This window comes from Mya arenaria, chromosome 13 (genome assembly GCF_026914265.1).
Source record: "Mya arenaria isolate MELC-2E11 chromosome 13, ASM2691426v1".
NCBI lineage: Eukaryota > Metazoa > Mollusca > Bivalvia > Myida > Myidae > Mya > Mya arenaria.
In genome coordinates this window covers 59,149,500-59,162,253 of record NC_069134.1, presented here as the reverse complement: position 1 = coordinate 59,162,253, position 12,754 = coordinate 59,149,500, and the positions used below count along the sequence as shown (strand labels likewise).

Genomic DNA, 12,754 nt, shown 5'->3' with positions numbered 1-12,754 from the left:
TTTTGTTTTACATGTTCTGAATAAATCGTATTATCCTTATTCTTGGTTATTTGTATTTTTATCCAAATATTTTCCTAAAATATGATAAAAACTAGGTGGCCAATTAGAAATTTGTCTTAGTGTACATGTATTGGTTCTTTTTCTATTAAGAAGAAATCATAAGTTTCTAGTTATACCCGGCAAACGAAGTTTGAAGGGGGTATATTGGGGTCACCCTGTGGTTTGTCGGTCGGTTTGTCGGTTGGTCCGTTGCAATTTACCTTGTCCGGAGCATAAGTTAACTTAAAACTACTGGATGGAATTGGATTAAATTTCATACAATGGTAGAGCATAATGAGAGGAAGTGCAGTGTACAATAACCATAACTATATTCTTGCTTATTACTGAGTTTTTGCCCTTTATTTTTTGCTGTGAATTTTTTGTCCAGACATTAACTGGTAGATGGTATTTATTGAAACTTCATACAATGGTATGGCCTTTAAGACTTTTTTCTTGTTCCAAGCATAACTTGAAAACTATTGGATGGAATTTAATAAAGCTTCATACAGTGATAGATAAAAATGAGAGGAAGTGCAGTGTACAGGAACCACAATTCTATTTCAGCTAATTACCAAGTTACTGCCCTTTGTAACTTTTTCTTGTCCGGAGTATAACTTGAAAGCTATTGGATGGAATTTTATAAAACTTTATACAGTGAGAGATCATAATGAGAGGAAGTGCAGTGTACAGGAACCACAATTCTATTTCAGCCAATCACAGAGTTATTGCCCTTTGTTACTTTTTTTTCTTGTCTGGAGTATAACTTGAAAAATATGATGAACATATGCTAGTTGTTGACATACAATTGCAGAAGTGTTCAAAACTTTCAAGTGCTTCAAAATTAGTGTAGTATTGTTTGTAATAAATTGTATACAAAGACTCCACAAATGCCAAATGTTTATAAACTGTCTTCTTCTTAAAAAAAAGGCCATCAGTGATAACAGTTTAAATAAAGTTCATGGAAGAACCAAGTCCATGAATACATAAAGTTCAGGCAAAAGAGGTGTTGTTTTTTATATTTCACATACATTTTTAGTGCTCTTTTGTTTGTTTTTCTTGAATCAAAATCTTGTTCCTCAGCACAACTGGAAATTTAATAACATTTATTAGCTCGCCTTTTCGAAGAAAAGGTGGGCTATACTACTCGCCCCGGCGTTGGCATCGGTTAAAGTTTTAGGGCAAGTTGGGATTTTCACTTATAAGTCCAATACCTTTCATTCAATTGACTTAATACTTCACACAGTTGTTCAGAGCCATCACATAATGAGGTTAGATAACTCCATATTATCTTTTATACAAATTATGGCCCCTGATTGACTAAGGAAATTAGGTTAAAGTTTTAGGGCAGGTTGGGATATTTATTGACTTAATACTTCACACAGTTGTTCAGGACCATCACCCTATGAGGTAACATAACTCCATACAGTAAAACTGCGATCGCTCGAAGTCGCCAGGGACCGAGCCAAAACCTCGAGGGAACCGATGTTTCGAACGACCTGATTTTCAATTTTCCAGTTTGATATGAAATATCTTTCAGTGTATTTTAAGTTTGAAGTTGTCAAACAGACTGTTAATTAAGACACCGATTATGTGTTGTGCTGTGGAAATCGCTAATATGTTCAAAGGTTGACGTAAACTAAATGTAAAACGCAAAAGAAAAAACAATAACTGAATAAATAGAAATGTTTATTTTAACAAAAAAGCACATTTTCGTAACAAGCAACATTTGAATGACAGTACATATTGTGACATTAGTCAGATTAAAGTTTCGCAAAATCAAGGATTGTTGATTGGCGCATCTTGTCGGTTTCGCAAAACAGTTCAATCGTAATGTGACGTGACAGCGTACAGAGCGTCTGAAGATCACGGTCAGCATCGGCAGTGAACTCAAAGAACCTTCTGACAACATCTAAAGCGTTAACTTCTCGTCATTAACTTCTCATAATTATCATCTCAAATGCCCATATTAACTAATATCGGTCATGCATTAACAGTGAAAAACGGTTTTTCACACTTTATCAAATTGCCTTTCAACTGTCATTGCATTTTTACAACATGCGAAAATTATAACACCTAGCACTTTTTTATTTATTTTGGAACACCAATTCGGAAAAAAGTGTGAAATTATGTCCTCGAGGGAGCCATAAGGTTTTGTGCACGATTTGTGTACTTGGGACCGAGGATATAGCTCGACTTCTCGAAATAATTAGGTTTCGATGCAGCGTGGGTATATTTTATATGAAAATAGAAGGAAAAAAGTTTGGGGACCAAGCTCCGACCTCGAGGGAACGCAAGTTCTCGAACGACCGCTTGTTTGAGGGAACGCAGTTTCACTGTATTATCCTTAATACAAGTTATGGCCCCTGATTGACTTAGGTTAAAGTTTTAGGCAAGTAAAAGTTTGAGGGCAAGTTGGGATTTTCACTTAAAACTCCAATACCATTCATTCAATGCACTTGATAGAATTCAATTATTTACGACCTTCTTACAACAAGAAACAAAACTCCATTTTAACCCTAAATACAAATTATGGCCCTTGAATTATTTTATTTTTTTATATTCTTAACCACACTTTCGTAATGGGAAATCAAGTTATTTGAATGACTTGCGTCATATTCGGGCGGGCTGGTGGGAGGGCAGCATCAAAGTCACCTTATGTATTAATAATTTTAGTTAGGTTTGACATAAAGTGACCAAACTTGGTAATATAACATCGTTATTGTATTCACTTCTAAGTAAAAGCGGCGTAGTCAACGCGACGGCTCTTGTTGATTGCCATGTTAACTTGTGCAATTCACAAGAATTATAAAAGCGTTATTTTCTTATTTTAACAATATCAATCGGAAATCGTACAAAGCAAAAGTAACCCCATCCATAACATTTTATGTGTTTTCCTTTTTAAATATGTTTATATAAACCATTACTTTGAAACTACTGGTATAAAAAAAGTAACTTAACTCATTTATAGATGGTCATAGGCAATCGTATATTCTGTGCTTTAGAACATCAAATATATCAGTATTAACATCTCAGTATTAGCATCACTGATATTGATTAAAGCCTTTTTCTAACTGTTAAAAACATAATAAAAAAATGAATAACTGACGATAGTCCATAAAATAAAGTTGTCATTTATAGGTTGGCTTTCCAAATAGTTGACTGCAATTTCATATCAGGGCGGCGTTCGGGGGTATTATTCACCTTCAGTGATAGCTCTAGTTTAAATTGAGTGTAATAAACATTTATATAGTTTAAAATGTATTTTTATTTCAAGGTTAAGTAATTTTCTTTAAAAATAAGTCAATAATACAGATGTTTTTTTTTCTTTCTTTTGGTCTTCATGCTCCACTAGGCGAGTGAAAACATTTTCAGCCATTTAAGTGCTGATGCATGATCCTAGCCACGTGCCAGTTGGCTGCATTGTTTCTTGGGTAGAGCTGCAGTGACTCAGTGTAGCAGACCCTGGCTAGATCCAGTTCATTCTCCAGTTCATAACAGTGGCCCAGCATGTTCCAGGCTGTGTCTATATGACCATGGCCTTCACTAGAAGATATGTAGAAATAAAGATTGTTCAGTGCCCGCAATTTTCTGTCATGTTGGTTCAGTTGTCTGTGTGTGAGGTACTGTAGGTAGTGGAGAAATGGGACACAGTCAATCACAATGTAGTCCATCCATTCATAGTGAAATGCTGGATGTCTCTGTTGTCTGTCTTCATCTCCTGCTGTTCTGAACATTTCATACACCAGATGTTTTGGAACACAACGGATATCATCTCGAGTAAAAGTAACATCCAAGGCTGTATATTTCTGTAACATATCCTTGAATGGTGTGTTTACAGTCTTTTCCTCGAACTCATTGGTTGGTTGTGTTCTCTGTCTTCCTTTACACCCACAACGTTGCCACATTGCAGGTCCCATCAGTCCCTCACAGTAGGTCAGGCAGTTTGCTGCTGCCTCATACTGCCCACTGCAGTACAACATGGAGGCAAACTTCAGTCTGCTGGACAGCAGATCCGAGTCAAAGGACAGTTGGTACAGCTGGAGAATGTTGTGTGTGACAGGTTGTCCTTGGTAGATACACCTGGAGGCTTTAATGGAGGCAAGGGCTCCACAAACTGATGGTATTAACAAGGAAGCTGCCTCTTGTACTATTTTAGTTCCATTGTTCTTTAAAACGTTCAGTGTCTCAAAATGTTCTATCAAAGATTGATTTAAGTCGCTCTTGTCATTGATTAGTAAAACAATATGTTTTTGCTTAAAAGATGCTGCCCACCATATGTACAATTCAACCATTTGGACTTGATAGAGTGTGCATCGAGTGTCAACCCCAATAATTTGGGATGAAATCACAGATGACATTCTCCTCCCCAGATCATCCATTTCAATTGTATATAGGCACTGGAAATTGCTGTAAATGATTTCTGTTATCATAGAATGCAGTTTGTACTGTTCATGTTTGAACAGCTTTCCAGTGAACAGGTTCACCCCTGAGATGGTGTAGTGTGGACACAACCTGATCTTCAGCCATCTGAGTAGTGTGGTCAGACAGTAGATCACACACTGTACAAGGTTGTCTTCACTCCATATGTTTGGTGGATATGTCTCTATTGTAAAGAGAATTGCAGTCTTCACGTGAAATGTACTGAAACGGTCATCAACAACCTGCTTTATTATTGATTTTCTAAGCATTTTCAGAAATACATACACTTTATGCTGTATTATATTCATATCAAATACAAGAAGTCTCTCCATGATAGATGTTGAAAATCTCCACTCCCGCTTATACAGAGGATAGTGCATGTTTTCTACAGGCACATGAAAAGTTGTGGAACGGCACTTGACTGGTCGTGAAGGATCCTCAGTGTATCCTTGTGGCACTAGGAACACTCCAGTCTGTCTTGCCATGGCCAGTGTGTCAGGTCTGGGCCAGTGACCAGGTCGTGGCCTACAGAATAGAAACTTGCACTCTTCAGGAAGGCTGGTACAGTGATATGCAACTATATGATCTTGCATTTCATTCCAGCTTCTTGATGGACCATGTTGGACCATCTCTCCAGATGTGCTCATTTGTCTAATTTTTTCATGCATCTCAATAAAAGTGTTGGTCCTCAGCACTCTGCCCTCACTATCCACCATGTCACTAGGCCTGTTGACCTCTGTCACTGGTAATGGGAGGTCAGATCTCACCCGCTGAAGCCAGCAGTGTTGGGGTGGAGATTGTTCATTCTTTACCACAAGAAGATTCGCCTTCCCCTGCCTCCATTCACTCCAGTCAAGTATTACTGGCCAGTCATTATTACACACCAAATAGTCTCTATCTGACTTCATCCCCAGTGTGGTAGTCCCCTCTGTCTGGCTTCCAAAGATATAGGTAGTGATGTTCCTACCAGCTAACTCATCTCCGATCCTGTCTAGTGTCTCATCCATCAGGAATGTTCTCCTCCTCCTGGTGCGGATGTACCTGCTGACCCCAATGTCCCCCAGCACCCTGGACAGATGCAGGGACAGCTGCTGCATACTCTCTCTGTCCATGGCCTGAAAAACATTATTTGACATTTAAAATGTAATATTGCCAGGATTTCCTTGCGTTGGTATAGAAAATTATATAATTTGATCATTTTCTTAAATTAAAATCTAAATTCAAACCAAAAGTGAAGAGAATGATGAGAAATGAAAAGTAGTGTTTTGTTTTATGTTAAAACATATATCATATCATTTATTAGCTTGATAACAATATCATGTATTTAAACCTTAGTTTATTGTCTAATGTCATCAATAATTACCTTTTCTGTAAAAGTTCAGGATTGCTAAACTATTTTGTCCTCTTTATATGTCCAATTATTGACGAAATGGAATGTTTTGGTTGAGCTTCCTGGTCTATAAATAGAAACAAGACATTGAACAAAGTATTTATGATTAGACTAGCATTTTTTTATTAATCGATTTAAAGGGAAAAAAGAAGATTTTGAGTTGGGGGGACGATAAAAAAATAATAATAAAATCTCTGAAATGGGCCAGTAAATGGAACAAATTAAAATAAAATTGAAAATTAAAAGATTTTTTTTCAGTTTGAATTTGCACTAAATAAAAAGATCATTTTTTGGCCACATTATTACTCTACTACAAACAGAGCATATTAAGCCCATCAAACACAAATGTCTTGAGCCACACATAGTAATTTATGACATTGTTTGTTCACGCTGCTTTGAAGGCTTTCAACAATACATCAGTCATATTGTGGGGTCAGTTAATAACCTTTCCTGGGCAGCCAGGTCTTAGTTTAGAATACACTGTTCAATATAAATAGGTGTTATAAAATTAGCCCTATTGGAATTGGAATAATCTAGGGCTTTGTTATATGGAGTAATGACCCTCTCGCTGAGAGGTAGGTAGGTCCATTGACAACGGTTAAAAAATACAAGAAATCCTTAAATATTGAAAGGTCACCCACTACTAAAAGTAAGTTGCAGTAAAACACGGAAATACAAACTTAGTGAAAATCAAAAAAAACAATGACGTCGTTTTGCTTCGTGCCATTAGTAGATGTTAATAATTGTTGCAAATATTGATGTGAAAAATAATGATAATAACTCGAAACAACTTGCATCTGCGTCACAGTTGTCATCTTTCTGCATAAAACATATATTACAGTACAGTAGGGTATTTCAGATTTTCTTTAAAATTGTGATATTTGTGATATTAATGCACCAGTCAAATGTAACCATGGCCACCCCAGGATATACGGGGAATAGCCGGTGAAATGGGTCGTGTTTATGCTTTTCAGGTGGCCCTGCATTGCCGGGTGAATGCGGTGGTTTTGTCTTGTTTTAAATATAGCGGGTAATTGGCCTTACCACTTTGGTGGGGATTTTACCAACTGTTTGTCTCCGCATGGCATGGAATTTAGCCGGTGTTGGCTGTACTGAAAGTCCAAGTCCCCGCTATTCCCAAGATCTGGGGGGGTGGGGGTGGGCGTGGTTACAATTGACTGACCAGTGCATAATTTGGTTCCCTTTATGCCATGTTGATCTGATTCATACCATAGTAAAATATTTTCTTCAACTGTAACAACACTTCAATATTAGACACTGCATTGCAACAGGAAAGTTTCACATAATTTATCTTGAGTCAATATCATTGTTTAATCACACAAGTGTGTATAATTACACAAGTGTTTCATTAAACACTTAAATTCCGATCAGCTTCTGTCAACATATCATTGCCATTTTGGAACTATCTAGCTGATGCGCGTCATCTTGAAGCTCAATATACATCAAGTCGAAAATTATAGATGTGTTCACTACGTGACGTGCCATATCAAAAATGGTAAAAAATCATTCAATGTACAATTATTTGAACTGAATAAACTTAGTGTTTGAAATGTCATTCTTGGCTAGGAGAAAAAGTTGGATGAGGCATGAAGTCTCGCCAAAACAAAACTTGTCAAAGACTCTGAAGTTGCTGTTTATTTGGACTAGTCAACTATTAAACTTTTCAACAAGATAAAGTTACTATTATAAATGATCCTGGCATTAGGACACGGAGCTAGCCTGTCTGTATTATCTGGAAGGTGCTAAGCCCCTGGTGAGCCTTAAATGCCTTGATTTGAAATCTGCCACTTATTATTCTCTATCATTGACTACACATTTTTCAGGTAATTGTAAATTATAGTATTTTTTGGTATGTTAAAATTAACAATGGTAAAAGATAATGCATAACTTAATTGTGCATGCTGGGGATATCAATATTGTATACATGTATATAGCTTTACGGATATTTACAGTGTTAAAATAGCCCAAAAGGGTCTTACTAAATGAAAAAATAAAAATACTAGAATGTAGACAGGATTTTGACATTTTTTGGCAATTAATTAAATTGAAGGGCATAGCCAGGCTGTACTAAATGTGAGAGGCTATGGGATGGGGAATCCCTGTAACCGTAGGTGGTTAAGGGGGGGGGGGGGCTGCTCCCCACGGAAAAATGGAACTAACATGTTTAGCATTGATTTGTATTTGTCGGGATTTATAGGTTGGAGGCCGACGACTGTAGTTACCAAGTGATTTTTAAGGCTGTGTTAGCTACATGTATCTATCACAGAGAAACAATGCTTTCTATAGCTGATCTTCCCTTTAAGGTTTTATTCTGATGTCAAAACATAGTGTAACCCTCGACTTTGTTTGGCCATTTTTTTTTATTTTTCAAATTGATGTTACGCACGTCGTAAGTGTGTAACGCTGGCTACGCCCCTGAAATTGTTCTGTTGCAATTTTGGGCAAATCATTCTCATTGGTATGCCTATCAAGCATCAAACATGTATGTCTAAAAAAGATCAATAAAAACAAGCCATATTATTGAAATGTTCAAGGCCAACAGATCCCTTCAGAGAAAATCATGCATAACCCTTTTACATGTATATACATAATATATTCTCCCTCCAAACAGAGACCTGGTATGTTAATTTGCATATTTTGTGCTAATGCGTATATCTTGGACTTGACTTATTTCTTAGTTACCGCATGGCCTGTTCCAAAGGGTAAAGCATTTGGAAATGTCAGTTCAAACCTGACAAATATGAAATTCTTTTCCTTAATTCAATTTTGATATTTTCAAAACACCCTCTTTTTTAAAAACATTTCGTCACCTTAGTGCAAGAACGCAATATCTGCTTCTATTTCTTTATGCAGTTATTGAGTTATTGCACTAAGGTGACGATGTTTTAATAGATGTTTATGGACAAGAAGACTCTTAATTTGAACATCAACTTGTTAAGACTAAGAAATAATGAGCCCTTAAAGCTGCACTCCCACAGATTGACTATTTTAACAGCTTCTTTTATTTTTTGTTTTGGAAAGAGCAAATTATTGCGTAAATATGTGCAAACCAATAATAAGATATCTGACAAAATATCAGATCTTAAATTTTCATATTTATGTTCAAAAATTGATGCTTAATGGCTTCAACTGATACTAACGGTGAAAGAAAAAATGCATAAAACATCAATTTTTGAACTTAATTATAAGAATCTATGATCTGTTTTTTAGCTCTACTGGCCAAAGGCCAGAAGAGCTTATGCGATGGTAATGTGTACGTAGTATGTGCATCCGTGCGGTCGTGCGTCCGTGTGGTCGTGCGTCTGTAACCAATTGCTTGTGAACACAATACAGTCTTCAGTTTTGATTTTATCTCGATGAAACTTGTACAGTATCTAGATATCCATTAGAGCTCGGTTCCTTTCGAAAACCAGCCTGATCCGCCCATGCATGCCTAGATTATGGCCCTTGATAGTATAAAAAAATGCTATTGTGTAAACAATTGGTTGTGAACACGATACAGTCTTCAGTTTTGATTATATCTCGATGAAACTTGTACAGTATCTAGATATCCATTAGAGCTTGGTTCCTTTCGAAAACCAGCAAGATCCGCCCATGAATGCCTAGATTATGGGCCATGAAAGTTTTAAAGAAATGCTTTCTATTTTTAGCCAGGTCTGCATGAGCGAATTCTATTTTTAGCTCACCTGTCACGTAGTGACAAGGTGAGCTTTTGTGATCACTCTTCGTCCGTCGTCCGTCCGTCCGTCTGTCCGTCCGTCCGTTCACAATTGCTTGTGAACACAATAGAGGTCACAATTTTGATCTAATCTTTATGAAACTTGGTCAGACTGATCATCTCTATAAAATCTAGGTCAAGTTCGATATTGGGTCATCTGGGGTCAAAAACTAGGTCACTAGGTCAATTAGTAGAAAAACCTTGTGAACACAATAGAGGTCACAATTTTAGCCTAATCTCAATGCAACTTGGTCAGAATGGTCATCTCTATAAAATCTAGGTCAAGTTCGATATTGGGTCATCCGCGGTCAATAATTAGGTCACTAGTTCAATTAGTAGAAAAACCTTGTGAACACAATAGAGGTCACAATTTTAGCCTAATCTCAATGCAACTTGGTCAGAATGATCATCTCTATAAAATGTAGGTCAAGTTCGATATTGGGTCATCCGCGGTCAACAACTAGGTCACTAGGTCAATTAGTACAAAAACCTTGTGAACACAATAGAGGTCACAATTTTAGCCTAATCTCAATGCAACTTGGTCAGAATAATCATCTCTATAAAATCTAGGTCAAGTTCGATATTGGGTCATCCACAGTCAATAACTAGGTCACTAGGTCAATTATTAGAAAAACCTTGTGAACACAACAGAGGTCACAATTTTGACCTAATCTTTATGAAACTTGGTCAGACTGATCATCTCTATGCAATCTAGGTCAAGTTCGATATTGGGTCATCTGGGGTCAAAAACTAGGTCAGTAGGTCAATTAGTAGAAATACCTTGTGAACACATTAGAGGTCACAATTTTAGCCTAATCTCAATGCAACTTGGTCAGAATGATCATCTCTATAAAATCTAGGTCAAGTTCGATATTGGGTCATCCGCGGTCAATAACTAGGTCACTAGGTCAATTAGTAGAAAAACCTTGTGAACACAATAGAGGTCACAATTTTAGCCTAATCTCAATGCAAATTGGTCAGAATGATCATCGCTGTAAAATGTAGGTCAAGTTTGATATTGGGTCATTCACGGTCAATAACTAGGTCACTAGGTCAATTAGTACAAAAACCTTGTGAACACAATAGAGGTCACAATTTTAGCCTAATCTCAATGCAACTTGGTCAGAATGATCATCTCTATAAAATCTAGGTCAAGTTCGATATTGGGTCATCTGCGGTCAATAACTAGGTCACTAGGTCAATTAGTACAAAAACCTTGTGAACACAATAGAGGTCACAATTTTAGGCTAATCTTAATGCAACTTGGTCAGAATGATCATCTCTTTAAAATCTGGGTCAAGTTCGATATTGGGTCATACGCAGTCAATAACTAGGTCACTAGGTCAATTATTAGAAAAACCTTGTGAACAAAATAGAGGTCACAATTTTAGCCTTATCTTAATGAAACTTGGTCAGAATGATCATCTTAACATAAGCTAGGTCAAGTTCCATATTGGGTAAACCCAGGTCAAAAACTAGGTCACTAGGTCAATTATTTTTATTTACCGGTGATATTTGAACATAAATGTCTATGTTTGAGAACTTTCAGCTGTTTCATATATCTGATAAATATGATTATCATTTTGCAAGTGCAACTACCGACTCTTAAATAATGTCTATTTGGATTTTCTTGTATCATTCTATTTATGGCAGATATTAATTGTTCTTATTAAGACTTACAATCACATTATATAAATATTTTTGGATTTATTATTGATTTACATAACCATACGTAATTCTACTAAATTTTATTTCCAATTTATAATAATATCTTTTTAGATTTTTTTTTATGAAATTGCCTTTTTAGCTCACCTGTCACTTTGTGACATGGTGAGCTTTTGTGATCGCCTTTTGTCCGTCGTGCGGCGTGCGTCGTCCGTCAACAATTTACTTAAAAGACATCTCCTCCTTAACCGCTAGGCCAATATTAATAAAACTTCATAGGTTCCTTGGGTTGTCTTCTATCAAAGTTGTTCAAAGAATTCAATTCCATGCAGAACTCTGGTTGCCATGGCAACCAAAAGGAAAAACTTTAAAAATCTTCTTCTCCCAAACCACAAGGCTTAGGCCGTTGATATATGGTAGGTAGGATCACCAAATGGTCCTCTACCAAGATTGTTCAAATTATGGCCCTGGGGTCAAAATTGGCCACGTCCCGGGGGTCATGGGTTTTCTCTATATGTTTATAGTGAAAACTTAAAAAATCTTCTCCTCTGAACTTACTTGGCCTAGAGCTTAGATATTTGGCATGATTCATCGTCTGGTGGACCTCTACAAAGTTTGTTCAAATTATGGCCCTGGGGTCAAAATTGGCCCGCCCCGGGGGTCATGGGTTTTCTCTATATGTTTATAGTGAAAACTTAAAAAATCTTCTCCTCTGAACTTACTTGGCCTAGAGCTTAGATATTTGGCATGGTTCATCGTCTAGTGGACCTCTACAAAGTTTGTTCAAATTATGGCCCTGGGGTCAAAATTGGCCCCGACCCGGGGGGTCATGGGTTTTCTCTTTATGTTTATAGTGAAAACTTCAAAAATCTTCTCCTCTGAACTTACTTGGCCTAGAGCTTAGATATTTGGCATGATTCATCGTCTAGTGGACCTCTACAAAGTTTGTTCAAATTATGGCCCTGGGGTCAAAATTGGCCCCGCCCCGGGGGGTCATGGGTATTCTCTATATGTTTATAGTTAAAACTTCAAAAATCTTCTCCTCTGAACTTACTTGGACTAGAGCTTAGATATTTGGCATGATTCATTGTCTAGTGGACCTTTACAAAGATTGTTCAAATTATGGCCTTGGGGTCAAAATTGGCCCCGCCCCGGGGGTCATGGGTATACTTGATATGTTTATAGTTAAAACTTCAAAAATCTTCTCCTCTTAACTTACTTAGACTAGAGCTTAGATATTTGGCATGATTCATCGTCTAGTGGACCTCTACAAAGTTTGTTCAAATTTTGGCCTTTGGGTCAAAATTGGCGCTGCCCCGAGGGGTCATGGGTTTTCTCTATATGTTTATAGTGAAAACCTTAAAAAATCTTCTCCTCTGAACTTACTTGGCCTAGAGCTTAGATATTTGGCATGATTCATCGTCTAGTGGACCTCTACAAAGTTTGTTCAAATTATGGCCCTGGGGTCAAAATTGGCCCCGCCCCGGGGGGTCATGGGTATT

At 37.1% G+C, this 12,754-nt stretch overlaps 1 protein-coding gene across 1 annotated transcript; it reads right to left on the bottom strand.

Moving 5' to 3' along the window:
* Positions 1 to 2,952: 2,952 nt before the first annotated feature.
* LOC128213175 (uncharacterized) lies at positions 2,953 to 5,906 on the bottom strand. The gene is made up of 2 exons (XM_052918725.1): positions 5,822 to 5,906; positions 2,953 to 5,573 (listed from the first exon to the last, which is right to left on the bottom strand). The coding sequence occupies exon 2, from the start codon at positions 5,568 to 5,570 to the stop codon at positions 3,408 to 3,410; it is 2,163 nt and encodes a 720-aa protein (XP_052774685.1). The 5' UTR covers positions 5,571 to 5,573; positions 5,822 to 5,906; the 3' UTR covers positions 2,953 to 3,407.
* Positions 5,907 to 12,754: the final 6,848 nt, after the last annotated feature.

Bases quoted from the DNA above. Each gene is read 5' to 3' on its own strand.
- LOC128213175 (XM_052918725.1), bottom strand. From the start codon at position 5,570: ATGGACAGAGAGAGTATGCAGCAGCTGTCCCTGCATCTGTCCAGGGTG.